This window comes from Chrysochloris asiatica, unplaced genomic scaffold, assembly GCF_000296735.1.
Source record: "Chrysochloris asiatica unplaced genomic scaffold, ChrAsi1.0 scaffold00107, whole genome shotgun sequence".
NCBI classification, from domain to species: Eukaryota; Metazoa; Chordata; class Mammalia; order Afrosoricida; family Chrysochloridae; genus Chrysochloris; species Chrysochloris asiatica.
In genome coordinates, this window is record NW_006408625.1 from 2,937,496 (window position 1) to 2,956,402 (window position 18,907).

The following is an 18,907-nucleotide window of genomic DNA, read 5'->3' on the forward strand; positions in this document are numbered from 1 at the left end:
ACTACTAATTGCAAGGTCGATGGTTTAAACCAGCTGCTCCTGGGAAACCCTATTTCTTGTTGTTGTTAAGTGCCCTTGAGTTGGTTCCGACTCATAGCGACATAGAGTTTCCAAGGAGCTGGCTGATGATTTGAACTGCCGGCCTCGCAGTTCAAACCAATCTTGTCATCCAGTACTTATCCTGTAATGCCACACCAGGACTCCTCTATGGGGTGGCTCTGAGTGGGAACCAACTTAATGGCACTTAATTAACAACAACATTGCATTTAGGGGATGCAGTTTGGTGGAGAGCAGAAGTAGAAGTCAGAGAAAGATCTCTCTGTAGGTTTGTTTTTGTTGTTAGGTACCATTGAGTCTGTACCCACTCATAGTGACCTTATTCACTGCAGAACGATCTTGGGCCAACCTCTCTGTAGGTGGTTCCACTTAAATTGGGGCTTGGAGGGCAAGGAGGATTTGGGCTGGTGGAAATGGGAGGTAGAAGCCAGGAGTATTCCAGATATGTAACTCAGTTTAATCCAAAAGACATGGAGGTATGGCATTGTGACCTTGAGGTGGTGCTGGTTTGAACCTGCAGTTTGGCAAGAGGATGAAGTTGTAGAGGGAGTGTTGTTCTCCAGCACTGGAAACATAGCTTGAAACCAGATTGTCCAGCACTGTGGGTGGGCACATTCTGCTGGGTAAGATTTTAATGAGGAAATAGCCTGTAGAGAGGTAGAAACAGAAAATTCAATAGGGTTGATTGGCTGCAATGAGATTCTAAAGGGTAAGGAAAGAAAAGGGTCTAATGGAAAGGCAGACAGAGCTAGAAGGGAAGTAAGGAGGAGTTAACCAGAATTAGAAGGGAGGGTTTCATTTCATTTGAAAAACCAAGCAAGAAATGTTTTGTAGTTGATAAACGGGTACATCCTGATATTTAGAAATACAAATAATTATAATAATAATATATCTGTCAAGAGTTTTTATTTCTGTTCCCCTGCCATTTCTTTTTCAATTTTGGTTTTAAAAAAATTAATAAAATAAAAAGAAAGAAAGAAAGAAAAGAAAAAAAACAGCACATACGGAAAGAAATTAGGTTCACAACAGGAACTGAAACAATTTCAAATTTTTCTTTTAGTCAGATTCCTATTATAAAATAAGAATACATTTTGATTCATAACTTTTATGATGAACTTGTACATTTTATTACAACATCTGTTTCTACATTTAATTTCTCTTCCTTTTTATAGGTATTTGCATACTTTTTTCTTCCAAATGAGAAGACCTTTTGTTTGCCACAAGAAGGTTATTATCCAGAATGTTAATGGATTTTTAGCTATTAAGATGTAATGATATACCTTGAGTATTTAACTATAAATTTGAAAAATCTCCATGAACAATCTCAAAGGAATACTTAGAATGCACTCCTGGTAAATTGGCTCATTTTTCCGTAATTTACTGGCAGTGCTGATATGAGAGCAGTCCTAATGTGAAAAGTACATTAATCCCTGGAGTTACACTGTATGTATTACATTATTACTCTCAAAGAAGAAAGCATATGAGACCATTTAGCCTTCACTCACACTTGTTACTTAGAATCACAGTAGAGAAACAATCACTTATCTTTTGATGTACAAAATTAGGAACAATACATTTAATATCTTTTAAAACAAGAGGCATAGTGATCTTCAGTTATGCTTTTGCATAACAATTGCTCTTTTCCAAAACAAGGACTGTTCTAGAAGCATAATTTATCTGGTTTTGTGGAGGCCCATTTCATTCCATTGGTAATTGGAATATTTTTAGAAACCCATCATGCAGCTTTCTTTGATGTCAGTCAAAAACATTAGTCTGTCTTCTGCTATGATCATCTAACACATTGGGGGATTATTTAAGGATGGTCCTCAACTTGCAGAAGCAGCAGTATTAGCAGCATTTAGGGTCTGTTTGCAATCTCATCTAATTGTGCTTTTCTTTTTAGCCAGGGGACTGAAAGTTGTGGAACCATTATTTGTGACATCAGGTGGTTTTTGTGAGCAGACATTTATGACTCTGGAAGTTTGGGGCAGATAGGAAACCCATTCTGAGAGTTTCACAAATCTCTCCAACAACAGATATCATGAACGTAACTCTGGACCCTTCCCGCGATGATCTCCCGCTCATGGCCAACACCAGCCGCATACTTGTGAAACACTATGTGCTGGATTTAGACGTGGATTTTGAAAGTCACATCATTGAGGGCACCATAGTGCTTTTTTTTGAACCTGGAAACAGACTCAAGAAACAGAGTAGCTCCTTTGAGGAAACCTGCTCATCGGAGTCAAGCGAAGTCCATGAATTTAGGATAACAGAACCCTGCCCTACCCCTGTGACAAACACCAGGACCTTCTCTTCTAAAGCGGGATATAATGATTTTGCAATCTGTGGTAAAGGTAAAAAAGATACTTCTGATAAAGATGGTAACCATGACAACTGCGAACAGGCTTCTGGGATTTCTAGTTCACAGTGCTACTGTGACACAGGGCATGATGGGAGTGAGGATTTTTTGCTAGTGTTGGACTGCTGTGATTTATCTGTGTTAAAGGTTGAGGAGGTGGATGTTGCTGCTGTGCCAGGTATTGAAAAATTTACAAGGTCTCCCCAGCTCCCGGTTGTTTCTGAGGAGCGCAGGAATCAGATTGTATGTGAACTTGTGACTCTGCCTGCACATCGTTGGAGGGAGCAGTTAGACTGTTATGCTCGATGCAGCCAGGCTCCTGGCTGTGGGGAGCTCCTGTTTGCCACTGATGCATGGAGCTTACAGATCAGGAAGACAGGGGCTCAGACAGTTACTGACTTTCCTCACGCCATAAGGATACAGTACAGAACCAAACCTGAGGGGAGATCAGTTTCGTGGACCTCAGACCAGAATGGCAGGTAGGTCACCCAGCACTCCACAGCCACATGCCCACTCACATACTGGGAGATGGACCTTTGCTCTCAGACCAGGACCAACCCTGCAGGTGCTCGGGCTCATTCTGTGGCATTACCCTTCTAGTTTCAAACCTTAGCCATGCCTTGAAGCAAGCAGGCTGAACTCTGAAGGGATTAGCTCCCTTAGATCAGGATGAGAAGATTACTTTATTAAGTCCCCAGGAGGTGAGCCTAATGATTCAGTTCTGAGCCCAGCTCTCCATTGAGAGCTCTGCCACAATGGCCAGGGCAGAACAGGAGTGATATGTGTCCTGGAGCAAATACTTTCCTAGAGTTCCTTCATATTTCCCCCTAGGGTAGACTGCTGTGAAGTTGGATTGTGGGAAACCTGACAAAGTGTTTCCAAATAAAGCCTGCTCTGCTTTGTGAATTTCTTACTAAACCATCTCTTGGCGAGTTTGCCTCTCTGGATCGTCTCAGTTGTCATTGTCTGTGAGCCCCAAAGCACTTGACAGTTGTGTTTCTGAGAGCTGTGACCATCTGTCCTGCTGACACTGCGCACTTGCCTCTTTGGCCGTGTTGCTTGGTGTTTGATGCCAGGAAGATCCTGGGTCCCTAGTGTGGGGCGAAGGGGTTGATAAGGCACCAGCTTCCAGGGGACAGGCTCAGACACCTATACCGTTGGTCCTTACTGCTGACAGTTGTTCAGAGTGGTTAGAAATGGAGACTTTTAAGTCAAACTTTATTGCATCTTTATCTTACCTATTTTTTATGCCTGCTTACTGCAGATAAATCTGCCACACTGGACTCCCTAATTAGGGCAGGGGTCTGCATACATTGCTGACATTTCTCCCTCCTCAAAAACAAAACACACACAGAAACCTCTGGATCTTTTTTAAAGCATCACTTTGACTTTGAGCTCTAATTATCCTGTCCCTTGCCTTCTAATCTTACCTCCTGCTATGGTCTCCTACCCCACTCAAAATGAGTTCAGCTTCCTGTCTAATTCTTGCTAGAGTCTGAGACAGCCTTTGGAAAATTGTAGGGTTGGTAACAAATTTACATCATACTGATTTATTTATAGAATAACTTATTGAGTGTTCTTTGGAGACCATCATAGAAAAAGACAGGTGTTCTTATTAAACCTTTGAATATTTTTGAAATTATTAAATGTGAGATTTTTAAAATAAGATTTAATGATATGCTGTCTCTGAATATTTTACTAGGAAATTGTAGTTTTTATACTTCCAAATATTTCATTTTTTAGCTAGGATAATGGGGAAGAAGAAACTATTGACAATTATTTGAAAGAAATGCTTCCTCATTACCATTCATGACTTTCCCCAAAGTGTTCTCTACAAAGAAAGAGAATTACACATGAGGATGAAATTACATGTAAAATTGTTGAATGGAGTAAGTTATGGATACGTGCTTATGGTTTCCATAAGAGGCTAAAGAAGTCCTTGGGCACATTTTATTCCTGCAGAGACTGACTTTGTGAATTTATTCTTAGTGTCTCCATTTTTGAGAATTCAATAGAATACATGACCACAGCAGGAGCGTAAACTGTATCCTTGAGAGTTTGTGAACATATGTTAGTAAATAAATGCCATGTATGCAGCCTAACAAGGAGAGTAAATGTTTTTAAAGAGGACTGCTAGAACAATATTTCCTCTCTCTTTTGGGGAGGGAGGAATTTTATGTGTCAACTAACTTTATAAATCAAAGTAATCTTCCCGAGTGGCCACAGAATCTCTCTAAACTCTCTAGTCTCTCTAAATCCATGCCTAAGAACAAATCTAAAATAATACTGGTAACTACTTGGATACTTTAAGGTCTTCAGGATCCCTAAGGAACCCTGGCTGCTAGGCAGAAATAATTCCTTGATGATACCTCCAAAATTTGATACAGGGTCTCAATACCTTATAAATAGAACAGTGCTAAGTAGATAAAGCTCTTGGCCTTCAGGGCATAAAGTCTCTGCTTATTAAAACTAAAATCATTGTTACATGTTTATGCCTGAATAGCAGAATACTCTCAGTATAAGAGCAAAATCCAAACCCACCGTCTTTAAGTCAGTTCCAACCCATAGTAACCCACAGTGTTTCCAAGACTGCAAGTTTGTATAGCAACAGGCTGCCACATGAATCTCCAGTGAAGTGGCTGGTGAGTTCCACTCTTCAGTTAGCAGCTGAGTGCTTCAACACTGCGACACCAGGACTCCTTCACAATCAGAATGTTGTTGTTGCTGTTGTGTATACTGTCCAGTCGGTTCCAACTCATAGCGACAGTACAGGGCTCCTGAGGCCGTAAATCTCTAAAGGAGCAGAAAGCCTCATCTTTCTCCTGTGGAGCAACCATGTGGTTAACCGTGTAATGCGTAAGCCATCTATCAGTATACCTGTCATAAATTAGCCAAGTCCTGGATGAAGAACTTTTTATTTAAGGAAAATTGAATAAAGCCACTGAAAGCTTCTAGAAAATGGTATATACGTCTCAATTGTGTTAATGCTTGAAGGAAATGACATAAAACTTGTATCAAATTCCATTGTTTTAATTCAGCAAGTCACGACAGTTAAGGATATCAGAAAAATTGGGAACTGTTCAATTGTAAAAGCAAGCTACTTCTTACTTTTGACTTTTACTATGTTCCTTACTATATACAAGTTGATTCCAAGTGCATTTAAAAAGCAAATACTGGCTTTCAATAAATTTCTTCTTAAGCGGTGATTAGACAGAAAGTTAAAAAAACAAAAATCTCTAAATTGGTACAGTTCCTTTCGTGTTGCGTAAGTGGTTTCTTACTTCTCAACCTTATCTATGTCGAGACTAAACTTTTTTGTCTTTTTGTTTTAATCATTTTTTTTTATAATCAATTAATTAATAACTAACCATTTAGGAGATCAGGGACGCCCAGGATGGACTAAACAATCTGCAGGTTACTCAGGTCAGCAGCCACTCCTACTTGCCCGTCTGTGTTAGTAACCTTGCCCACACTTTGAAACAATGGCACCCACCCCTGCTCACAGCAGATCTCAGGTTCACAATGACCCTCACTTGCAGCATGTGCAGCTTTTAAAGCGCTGCGAAGGCTCCAACTTTTTCTTGCATTGAAAACCCACTGCTGCTGTCTAGTTGATTCCGACTCCCGGCAACCCTGATGGGACAGAGTAGAACCCTGGTGTTTTCCAGATTATAAATCTGTACAGGAGCAGACAGCTCATCTTTCTCCCTCAGAACAACTTGCCTTTGTTTAGCAGCAAATGCTTAATCCACTGTGCCACCAGAACCCCTTTTCTTGCACTTAAGTAAGGCTAAATAAGAAATGTATGCACCCACAAAGTGACTGACCTGCACATTCTAAAAGGCAGTTAGGAATGGATCTCATTCAGAGCTGGGGACCTGTACTAAAAATGCATGAAACAACCTCACTGAAGGAGTTGGGAGAAAGGTGTAGACCAGAGTAACTTTGGAAATGAGTAGAGTGTAGGACCTCTAGTACGGTGCTGTAGGGTCAGCATTGGACTACGAGCCACACATCCAGCACTTCAAACCCATCAGCTGCTCCTCTGAAACCCTGTACAGGGGCGCTATGAGCCAGACTGACTTGATGGCACTTAACAACAAAGGTTACTAAAGTGGTTTTCCAGGAGGTATGGAGTCCTGGTGTGGCGAACCATAAGGTTGGTGCTTCAAGCCCAACAGCCACTCCAACAGCTGCTCCTTGGAAACCTTACACAAGGTCCCTTTGAGTGGCACTTAACAGTAACAACATGCGTATGTACTAGAATTGAACAGTTAAATAATGGATGGCAGATGGTAGGAGCCAGGTTTCTCACTGGGAGCTGGAGGCTACAGATAAGCCAGAGAAGGCTAGAATGATCCATAGTGAGGATTCGATCTGGAACCATCAGTAAGAACTCATGCTTAGTTTAACATGCATACAGATAGTTATATAGAGATTCATAGATATGTATGTATGTATACCTGGGATAGTAGACATCCATAAATACCCTTGTTCTGTCAGCTGAGAGGGTTTAGAAGAAATGACATCCAGTAGCAGTCAGCAAGCACATCCAGATCTTGGATTCTAAGACCATTCTCCAATAAAAGAAATCTGAGCCACCTGAAGAGACAACTTGAAGCATTTTACATTCCCAAAAGTTAAGAAGTGCTCAAAAAACAGTACAAACAACCCACAGTGGCGGAGGTATATTGAAGACACATAGTAACTCCTGATAACCAAAGCTGAGCAACAAAATTAAGTAGCACCGAATTATAACTCAAAGTATAAAATAAATATTTAAGAGAACATACTGATACAATGATTGAATAAATACATAAATAGGAGAATAGACAAACCTCATGTGTATAGAGACTTTGCACTCATGGAGGTGGGAAACGTGACTCCGTATTCCTTATGTGTGGGCTACACATAGTAAAGAGTTCAGTATGGAAAGGGAAGTAAAAAGTAACTTTATATTAGAAAAGCTTGATCAACATTCATATAAGCCTACTTTACTTCTGTGGTCTTCCTTTCCCAAACCCATAACCTAAGTCTAATTTTAATTCAGCAAGTCATGACAGTTAAGGCTGTCTAATCATGAGGAGACATTCCAATAAAGGGACACTCTACAATATACTTGGCCAACCAAAACCCAAACCAAGCCCATTGCTGTCAAGTCTATTCAGTCATGCTGACTATGCAAGTTCAAATTAGAACTGCCCTGTAGAGTGTCCAAGGATGTGAATCTTTATGAATGCAGACTGCCACACCGCCTCCCATGGAGTGCCTGGTGGATTTGAACTGCCAGCCTATCAGTTAACTACTCAGAACTGTGAAGGCTCAGAAACTGTCACAGCCAACCATCTGCTGCCATTGAGTTGGGTGAGCTCATGTGTCAGAAGTGAATAGGGTTCCTTGGGGTTTTCAGTGATTGATCTTTCAGAAGCAGATTGCCAGACTTATCTTCTAAAGCATCTCTGAGTGGACTCGAACCTCCAAACTTTCTGTTAGCCTCCCCTTTTTCACTGGCCAGGGACAATAAGAGGAGACAAGATGACTGACTATAATGTATCCTGGATGGGATTTTCTAACAGAAAAAAGCATTAGAGAAAAACCAAGAAATCTGAATAAAGCCTAGATTTTAGTTAATAACAATGTATCAGTATCAGTTTATTACTTATGGCAAATGTACCTTACTAATATAGGATGTTAATGAAATGGAAAGCTTGGTGGAATGGAATGGTAAATGGAAAATTTGTATTGTCTTTACAACTTAAAAAAAAATTTTTTTTAAACTGTTCTGAAATAAATGTTTCTTTAAAAAATGAACTTCTGATTTGGAAAGAAGTCTTCATCATTGTACTGAAATCCCCCTTGTAAGGATGTGGTCCTGCTCTGACCAAGTGGTGGTCTCTAGAGAAGAACTGAAAACCTACTTGAAGCAATTTGTATTTATTGATTTATTTATTTTTGCAACAGTTATCAGTGAGTGCTTTCTTCTTCCCCATTATTCTGGTTGTAAGATGAAGTGGCTGCAAATACAAAGCCTACAGTTTTCTACCTTTGCTTAGCCACGGGGAGTTGGGGCAATGCTTGAACTTAAATGCTGTTTCTCCCTCTGTCGTTCAGATATTGGGGTGTAGGTGAAATGTTGAAAGGATTGACAGAGTGAACACATACATAACATCTGAGACAGCGTACTGCAAGGAAAGGATGGTCCCTTTTGTGTGCTGTGTGTTACTGTGTGTATGCCTTTAAAATATTTTGAGGAGAACCTGGACCAGGTCAAGAGTACTTAAAGGTGTTCTTGCTAAGCTACACAGGAAGAGGACTTAATATCTTTTTAGGCTTCTAGATCCTCAATTTATGTATGAAAATTTGTAAAATGGAAATCTAGGTTAAATATTTGAGGGTATGTTTTTGTTTTTGCATTTTACTTGCATCTTCATTTTTTCCCCCCATTCCACTTAATAAAATGTTATTTTGATCCAAAGCATTCTCTCTGGTAACTCATTCCCTGTTCCTTTAGGTTCATTTGTGGTTAATGCACTGGACTGCAAGGTTGGTTTGAACTACAAAGTTGGTGGCTGGCTCAAGCTCACCAGCCGCTTCTTGGAAACCCTATACAGGGTTGCTATGAGTTAGAACCGACTTGACGGCACTTAGAAACAACAACAACATAATAGTTGTGGAACCAGCCAAATGATTAAAAGGGCTAAGTAAACAGAAGCTGATGTCATCACTGAACATGAGCTGAATAAAAAGGGAATTTGTCTAAATATAGGAAATTTATTAGAAAAAAATGGTACTTATTTGGATCAATGTTAAAAATAAGGAAATAGACCAGGAAAATGTGTTGTAATTTAGAGTAATATTAAATTGCAGAATTTTCTAAAGCACTATGGGTTGTTTTTTGCTTTAGATAGATAGCACCAGAATGAAATTAGCAAAATATGGAGAGCTACTTTTTCAGTTAGATTTATTGCTCAGCTATTGGACCAAGAAAGATGTACACTTTTGAAGTATTTTTAGTTTGACATCAAAACCAGATTTTAAAACATGTTGTTCTCCCCACTGAATTAGCGTCATTGTTTTATGCCTCATTTTAAAGGAAAATTTTAAAATGAAAAGAGTAACTGGAAGATCTTTGACTAAAGGTGTCAGGTCTAAAAGGAACATTTTTATTATTAATACCTTTTTTTCTTTACCTGCTTCAAAAAAAAAAAAAAAAAAAAGTCAAGAGAACTGAAATGGAATTACACATTCATTCTGTGTAAAGGAAGAATCAAGAATCCCAAAGTTGAAAATGTCTGTAAGAGTTCATTTTTATCCTCTTCCCTTACTGCACAGACTCTGTACAGGTGTCTTTTCCAGAATCTTCACTATGGAGGAAAAATAAGCCAACTGTCTTCACCTAAACAAATAATTAGACATCAACAGAAAATTAACAAATCACAGCAACCCATTACCAAGAAGGTAGTATGTTGACAAGAACCTAGAATGTGCTTTTCAACACTCAGCCAGGGGACCCAAGTTCTAGTCAGAGCTGTGCTGCAAACTCCCTGTGTGACTATGGCTAAGCCATGTGACATCTTTGGTGGTGGTGGTGGTGTGCTGTGGAATCAATTCAGACTCATAGCGACCCTCTGTAGGATTTCCAAGGCTGCAAATCTGTACCGAAGTAGAAACCATCATCTTTCTCCTGTGGGGCAGCTGGTAGATTCGAACTGCTGACCTTGTGGTTAGCAGCCCAACCTGTCACCCACTACACTACCAGAGCCCCTTGACATCTCTAAAGTGTAATATAAAGTGAGAAGAATCCTCAAAAAAATTTACAAATGTTTTCCATAAAACCTGAATCCATAGTATTTCTCCTCTGTAAGGCGTATAAATAACCACAGGGCCGTAATGATGAGAAATACTGGCTTTGGCTTTATAAGTAGCTTGCCTGTACACCCAAAACGCCACTGATGAAGAAGGGGGAATTTCTGTCTCGAAGCCCCTTTCATCGTAGTCCATTTTGACTTTACACAAAATCTATCTTAACAAAGCACAGCAGCGTTCTCCTTGGTCCTGTCATCCGAGTTTAGTCAATGTGACTGATGATGCCTCGTTTTGGTAATGATGCCATGAAGTAGAAGGAGAGTGTGTGTGTTGTGGAGAGGGGAGAGATGGAGTCATATTTGACACTTCCTGTGTAATGGTTCTGGCTCTTGGTTTTGTGGTGCAAGGAAGTCAAGTGTTGCTCACCTAAAATGGAGGCTATGACTAAGTTCAAAGGGGACCTGGAAACCTGAACAGAAATCAAGTGCAGGAAGGAAAATAGAAGGGGAGTCAGGAGGAGGCTTGAAGCTTTGTGACCCTGGAAAGCTTAGAAAAGACTGATCCGTGCAAGAATTACATTGCTTTTTAGCTGCTTCAAGAAAGTGCCTTTTATTCATTGTACTGTTAAAAAAATGGCACCCGCCATCCCTCCTACACCACTCTTTTCAGCTGGGTTTCATAATTCACTGCAATGGCCACATAGAACTCAGACACCACACTCACAGTTTTGGGGTTTATTAAGGAACAGCTGCTCCTCGGAAACCTTATACAGGGTTGCTATGGGTCAGAACCGACTCAACGGCACTTTTCAACAACAAAGCAGGTTACAAGGAGCCCTGGTGTGGCGCTGCGGGCTAATGCTCTGGATTGCAGTGTTGGTTTGAACTGCAAGGTTGGCAGTTCAAGCTTACCAGTTGCTCTTTGGAAACCCTATACAGGGTCACTATGGGTTGGAACCAACTGGAAGGCACTTAACAACAACACAGGTTACAAATAGGGTCAGAAATGCTTAGGAAACAGGCTAGCTTCTCTTCAGTTCTGCCTAGCTCTCAGCCCTTTGCCTTGCTTGGGCATTGTTACAACGCTTTCTTAAGGATGCTGATAAAAGCCCAAAAGGCACTCTACCCCACCATAAGTCTTGGCCTGAAGCCAAGCAGTGTGGGTCAGCAGACCTACCTCCTTCAATTAAGTCCCCAATTAAGGAGACACCTCACTGCAAGCAAGCCTCCTGCCCAAAGTCACTCAGCTTTACTTGTTCCATGGGCCAGGAAGCCCACCACTCTGCTCTGTCTTCATGCCCTGGCTCTCAGTTTTGCTGCTGCTGCTCCCCTACCTCTCCTCCAGTGTCACGGCTTTCTGTCCCTGGGTTGAGCATGTTCAACGTGCAGGAATCTCGGGGTCCAAAGGATATACTACCACTGCTGACTTTTCTCCTTTGATAGTGAGATTCCCCTTCCTGCTTCTGAGCTGTTTCATTTTATACCCGTTAGAGTTCCAAGTTTTTAGAAGCACAATTAGCCCTGTTAACAGTCAGTTGCAACTGAATCTAGTAACCCATCAGCACCTTCTCCTATCTCCTTTTACCCCTCAGGAAAAAGTCCTTTGGTGGGGGTCAAGGTCGGCAGTTTGAAACTACCAGCTGTTCCACGGGAGAAAGATGAGGCTTTCTGCTCCCATAAAGATTTGCAGTCTCCAGGGTTTCGGAACCAACTCCACAGAACTTAACAACAACAACAACATGGCTAGAAGAGACATTAAATTATTCAGTATACCACAACTGTGATAACTGGGTCTCTGAAAATGGTTGACTATGGAAAGTTGTTTTTTGTTAAGTGCCGTTGATCTGGTTTCTACTCAAGAGACCTGCACAGGGTTTCTAAGGAATGGCTGGTGACTTTGAAGCGCTGACCCTGCAGCCACACCAGAACTTCGTGTGTAACCTGTGTTGTTGCTAAGTGCTGTCAAGTCAGTTCGAACCCATAGCGGCCCTCTCTATAGGGTTTCCAAGGAGCAGCTGGTGAGCTTGAACCACCGACTTTGTGGTTAAGTCGGTTTTGCAGTCCAGTGCATTAACCTACAGTGCCACCTGTCAATCATTTCATAAAGTAAAAATGACCCTTCCCTGACTACAAAAAGACAAATGCATGTGGAAATCAATGAAGAGAAAACCAGTCTATGGCTTGTCACTGCTTCCCACACGTTTTCCTCTACAGATAGCACCTCCTCAAAGATTAACAAGCACATGAGTGTTCTTTGACATCTTACCCTGGAAATCATAGCTATGTGTCTGGTCCTCATTGGACTACTCTGTAAACATTTAAGTATTGATCAAAAAGCTTAAGTAACTGTTATTCTGACAGGTTCTTCCTAAGTTTGAAAGTAATTTTAATGGCCACAAATCATGGGCCTGCCTCTCAACCCATTTTAACCCATTTTTCTCTTCTTTCTGATTTTTATTGTCCTCTTCCCTCCCTACAGTTTCTGTAGCTAACCTGAACTCTCCAAGGAGTTTCCCGTGTGTTTGGGTGTCCCCAGGCATGTGAGACAGCCCTTGGGAGACAAAGTTTTCCTTTGCATGTTGGAAGAAATTATTCGGTCTGGAAATAATGAAGTTAAAGCATTGAAGAATTCCAGGCTGGCGCCTGTACACATTTCCCATAAGCATGTTAGCAACAGGGCTGAGGTGCAAGGCTGTGCTTGTCAGATAAACACAGCTGCCTTGATTCCAGTGATTGCACATACAGATAGCTGCGGAGCATGTTTATAAACACACAGAGTTTCCTTCCCACTTTGGGGGAGGCAGAGGACCAGACCTCCATGTTCTTCTCATTTGAACATGTGATGGCATGATTGGAGCCATCTTTATTGTTGAATTACCACATAGCAAGTATGGTTTTTATTCCCTTATCACCCATCTTCCACCTGTAGACCATTGCACCAAATCCCACCACTGGAGCTTTAGCCAGAGGTGAAAGGTGTTAAGTATAGCTATGTCACTTTAAATCTTGTTAAGTATTTCTGCTGTGAAGTGCATAAATCAAAAGGCCATTGGTCACATCATAGCACTCAGGGAGGGATAGCTGAGGCTACAGCTGTAAAGGACTGAAAAAGGAGCAGACAGAGATCACAGTGACCGTCATTGCATTTTCAAGAAGTTGTACTTTGGGGCCTCCTTCTTACGTGATCATTTTCCTGTTAGTGAAAACATTCCAACAAGAAATCAGTTGTACCCTCTACCAGACATGTATACTTATAGATGTTAAGTGCCATCGAGTTGGTTGCAATTCATAGCGACCTTGTGTAGGGTTTCCACGGAGCAGCTGGTGAGTTTGAACCAAAGACCTTAGAGTTCAAACCACCCCTGTGGTTCTGCGCCTGTCCTACAGCACCACATCAGAACATGGCTTTTAAATTGATAAACTGCTCTAGGTTTTCAAATTTATAACTCTGGGTACCAAAACTAGGAAGAAAATAAATTTTAGACTTTCGCCAAAAGGATACCCTTGAGGGGAATAGGAAGAGAAGAGCACAGTGTTGGGTTAGCAGATGAGATCTTCCTGAGTCTCATCTTTCCTTGATGGGAAAGTGCAGATGGTAAGGCCCGAAGTGGCAGAAAGAGCCTTCCAAAGGATGACAGAAGGGATGGGAACAAAATTCGAGAACAAAATGTGTAGAACTAGACAAAGGGTTCCTAGTACAGTGTTGGAAAGGGAAGTAATAACATAAAAGTGATGGAACATAACAGTTTTAAATCCAGTAAACAGAAGGGGTTTTCTCGCTTATTATGTGTGGCACTCCTCTTCAACATCATCATTTACTGCTTCATAAAATCATTATCCCTGAATGTTCTGAGGTAGGCTTGAGGTAAGAAAAATGCATTATTTGTGCCCATGAAAAGTGTCCCCAGCCAAATGATGTGTAAAGCTCTTTATAAGTAAATTAGCCGGTAGGTGTCCTCTGTCTTTCTCCTGTGGCCCTTCCTGTGGCCCTGTTTGGGCACCTATTCTGGATTTACTTTCTTATTTAACAGCTTCACCATCCCCTCTTGTCACCTGAGCCAGAAACTTCAGAAAGTACTGTGCTATCTTTGGCTACATAGCAAATTACTCTCAAATTTAGCAGCTTAAAAGAATATTTATTACCTCATATAGTTTCTGAGGAGCCTTGGGGTGGCACTTGCAGGATCAGCACTGGACTGCTAACCACAAGGTTGGCAGTTCAAACCCACCAAGCAGCTCCTCAGAAACCCTATACAGGGTTGCTATGAGTCAGAACAGACTCGACAGCAGTTAACAGCAACACAGTTTCATAGGGTCAGGAATCCAGGAGCAGCTTGCATGGTTCTGGTTCAGGTTCTCTTTCACAAAGTTGCAGTCGCTCTGCAGTCTTCTCAAAGTCCTTCCCAGCTCAGCCATGTGCTTGTTGGCAGGTGTCAATTTGTCGCTACCTACAGGCTATGGGCCTCCTTTTTTACTCCATGGGCTTTTCCAGAGGTTGCCCGAGAACACTGATGGCGGAAGAGAAGAGCGCCTGTAAGACCAAAGCTGTTTTAGAAACACTTCAGCTCAGAAGTGATGAAGTGACATGCCATCACTTTGACCAACCCTGATACAGAAGGGACTCCACAAGAAGGTAAATGCCCAGAAATTGGCATCAAGTGTGGGCTACCTTGGAAATGAACTATGTCAGCCAGGTCTCTGAAACCTTCCTTTACTTCTCCCTTCCCTTCAGCAAATCACCGAATCACTCTGACTCTTCCTGTGCCCTGTTTCTCAGATAGGATGGCGTCATTTCAAATCTGATTGTTTCCAGGAAGAGATGTCGAAGCTGCTGGAGGAAGTCTTGGGAATCACATACCTCAGGACACAGGTGGAATGCATATAGCAAAATGCTGATATGGCCACCAACCCAACCTTATAGGGGAAGGAGATCAATCATCCTGTCAAGACACACTTTGGGGAGGGATCTGTTCACTGTGGAAGGAAGAGAGGGCCAGTCACACCAAAAGCACCCTAGGAAAACGAGGTGCTGAGCACAAAAGTTAGATGGCACATGTATTTTCAGATGTGGTCTAAGCACCTTGGTGCTTGAGATCATAACACGGTCAGGTCAGAGACAGGCTTAGGGAAGTATTGTCAAGGACCGTTATACTCCCCTGTAACATCACAAACAGGCTTAGCCCCACAAGTCACTTTGCCTGATTTCTGAGTTCCCACACCTGAGTTAACCTAAGAAAAGGAGTTTTATTGAGGAATAATATAGTTTGAGCTAGGTCAACCCACCAATTCTGACTCATAGTGATCCAGTATAGGGTTTCAGAAGCTGTATATCTTTGTGGGAGCAGCTATAAATCCTGTGGAGCAGCTGGTGGGTTTAAACTGCTGACCTTCCCATTAGCAGTCCAGGGCTTATCCTATAGGGCCACCAGGGCTCTGAGAAAAAATACAAAGCACTACAACTTATAGTGTCAAGAAGTGTCTGCACACCAAGGCTTCCTAAAGTTCCTGGGAAGGTGGAAGTAGAAGATAATGGGATATTTCCATGAACTTTTGGAAGTTCTTATGCATGGGGAACAAAGGAAAGGTAAGGGGTTGATTGGTTTTTAAAAAGCTCAGTTCAGCTTGAAATCCTTTGAAATGCACAGGTAGGCCACTTGGTTAGGAAGGAGTGAGTTACCACCAAGGTGAGTAGTGTAAGCTGGTTCGGGTTATACATATAGTAGCCGAAGGGGATCACTGTGGATATCAAAATCCAAAGATGCTCATGTCCCTTATGTAAAATGGCTTGATATTTGCACATAACCTATATGTGTCCTCCTGTACACTTTGAATAATCTCTGTTGTTTGTTAAGTGCCCTGGAGTCAGTTCTGACTCATAGTGACCCTGGGTAGGGTTTCTGAGGTTGTAATCTTTGCAGAGTCCTGATGTCGCTCCGTGGGATATCTGCTAACCACAAAGTTGATGGTTCAAACCCACAGCCACTCCTCAGAAACTCTATACAGGGTTTCTATGAGTCAGAACTGACTCCAGGGCACTTAGCAACAACAACAACAATCTTTTGGGAGCAGAAAGCCTCATTTTTCTCCTGCGTGTTAAGTGTATAGGGTTTCTTCCGAGCAGCTGATGAGCTTGAACTGTCGACCTTGCCGTTCAAACCAACCTTGCAGTCCAGTGCATTAACCCACAGCACCACACCAGGACTCTGAATAATCTCTAGACTACTGATAATACCTAATACAATTTAAATGCTATGTAAATAGCACTTTAAACTCACGCACTTAGACTTTGAGGAATTGATTTGACCACTTGTTTCCCTCTCCATCTGCCTCCCTCCCTCCAGGAATGTTTTGATATGCAGTTGGTTTGAATCTGAGACTGGAACCCAGGATGGGAGGACCACCTGCACAAGACTGTTATTGGTGTAATGCATGATTGTAGTCAGTTATAGTCTTATATGAGTGTAGTCATGAACACATTTTCTTTTGGGAGCAAATCGTTTGGTTATATCCTCATCTTTTGTTTCCTGGGAAGCCTTTTCTTCCTTCTGACTTGACTGCCTTCAGTTTGAAACTTCTCTGCTTGCAGATCACAATGATGCTAATGAAAAAAGCCAATTTACCGAAGGGAGGCAGTGTTCTGCTCTTTGTATTTACTCCATAAACCATGTGGATTAAAGATGCATTGTATTTGTCATAACTCCTGAAAAACAAAAAGTGAAAACATTTTCTAAGATGTGTTCTCAGGAGCCCATCTTCTACTCAGTGGTATCGAAAGAATGGGATTCTTTGATCTCATAGCATCTTTCCATCTCTGTCAAACACGACTTAATCATGGAAGGGATCTTGCTTTGTATGGGTGGCTTTGTATTTTTTCATCGTAGCGGAACCAGGCCATTGGTTTTCTACGCTTGCTTTGGTAACAATTCTGTACTCTGGGCCTTCCCCACCACAAGCTTGGTTGTTGTAACCTACAGTCCTGTTTATATGCCAACCCTTGTTCTTGGCCTCCATACAAGGATTCCCACAAGGGTTCCATTTAAGATGGTGGTTTCCAAGATTGGGGGTATCTGCCCGCCAGCACTAGATTTGAGACCACCAGCTTGTTTTTCCAAGCATTAATATCTCAGTGATCTCCAAACATATTTTCTTTTCCAAAATAGTTTCCAAAAAGTTTGCAAGAATGTCTTTAAAACTTTTTTTTTTTCTTTTGAAGGCATAGGGTGTAAGGGGGAGGAGCGAGGGTAATATAAATTATAACTTGGCAGACTAGTATTTGAAACTTTATCCAAAATATATTTTTCTCTATTGAAAAAAAAAAATAAAATCTACTTTACATATTTAAATAATTCAGTTGAGAAAATCTAGCATTAGGTTATTCACACAGCCCAGCCCTTGGCAATTTCACTTCAGAATGCTTTGAAACCAGTGAAGTACAAAGCCTCGAATGTTTTCTCTCTGAAAGCTCAACTTAACCTTCACTACCATGGTGGTGAGAAAAGTGACAACTCATTTTAAAGATTCTCCCCTTTCTTTTTCTTTTTCTTCTACAGGCCATGTGTTTATACTATGGGATCCCCCATAAACAACAGGGCCCTTTTTCCATGCCAGGAACCACCCGTTGCCATGTCAACATGGCAGGCTACAGTTCGAGCAGCTGCATCTTTTGTTGTTTTAATGAGTGGGGAAAATTCTGCCAAGCCAACACAGTTTCAGGAAGGTACTGTACATGTGTTCTTTGCTTATTTATGTATTGCACACATGTGGGACCCAGGAACCCAATAAGCAGTGTTTTTCTAAACTTTAAAGGGTTTTTTTATTAGTTGGGTTGGAAATGAACATACTATAAAATACCCAGCCAGAGAAAACAAACAGGGAGAGAGAAGGGGCACTCGGGACCAGGCCTGGGTTACGGGGCTCTTCATTTTAAGAGTTATCGATTCACAGATTCCTCTGGTAGTTACTTTCACTTGGTAGTTTGAGGGCCATACATGGGTGGTCTTGGTTGAAAGCTTCCTGGGTAGGCAAGTGTGTCATGGAAACATCACTAGAGCTGAGTGAACTGACCCCATCATGGAGGCTGCATATGGCTATTCTTTATGTTGAGATAGAGTGCCCCAGTGGGTATTGCCCCTTCTGATGGCTGGCCCACTGGCAGTGTCCTGGTAAAGGATATAGTTGTCTTCATGTTATATTTATCCATAAAGGAAAATGGAAGGCAAGGGCTAATATGTTTTGTCTATGAATAATTTGCTTGCAGCCATCATTAACTGTTTCACTTAGGATCTTGAGCGCATTGGTGTCAGGTAAGGATCATGTCATTATAATATTTGTTGAAAGTATGGTATCTCCATCCATATACTTACTATAGAAAATGTTAAATATATAAAAAGCATAAGTAATAAAGTAACTTGAGAGAAAAATGATAGCTTTCCCGCTCATTTCCTACCAGTATTTAAAATCACTGTGTTTAATAAGTATTATCTGTTCAAAATGATCATCATAACGTATAACATCTTTTATTCTGCTCTTTTTCACTCATAATACATCTTGGACATGTTTTAAGTCATTCAAGGCTTTTCAAAAATAGTACTTTCATGTCTCTTCTCTTGTCTGAATATGCCAGAATATAATATTTGCAACTCCTAAACATTTAAAAAATTATTTCCAGTTTTTTTTTTTTTTTTTT

The 18,907-nt window shown here is 41.2% G+C and overlaps 1 protein-coding gene across 2 annotated transcripts in view; it reads left to right on the top strand.

The window, feature by feature from the left end:
• The first annotated feature begins 2,098 nt into the window (after window positions 1-2,098).
• LOC102830995 (chromosome unknown open reading frame, human C9orf3) overlaps window positions 2,099-18,907 on the top strand; it is a 541,746-nt gene continuing 524,937 nt past the window's right edge. For both annotated transcript variants that reach the window (XM_006867634.1, XM_006867635.1), the window contains exons 1-2: window positions 2,099-2,895; window positions 17,772-17,938. In XM_006867634.1, the coding sequence (XP_006867696.1) occupies window positions 2,099-2,895; window positions 17,772-17,938 (964 nt within the window). The remainder of the gene's footprint in view (window positions 2,896-17,771; window positions 17,939-18,907) is intronic.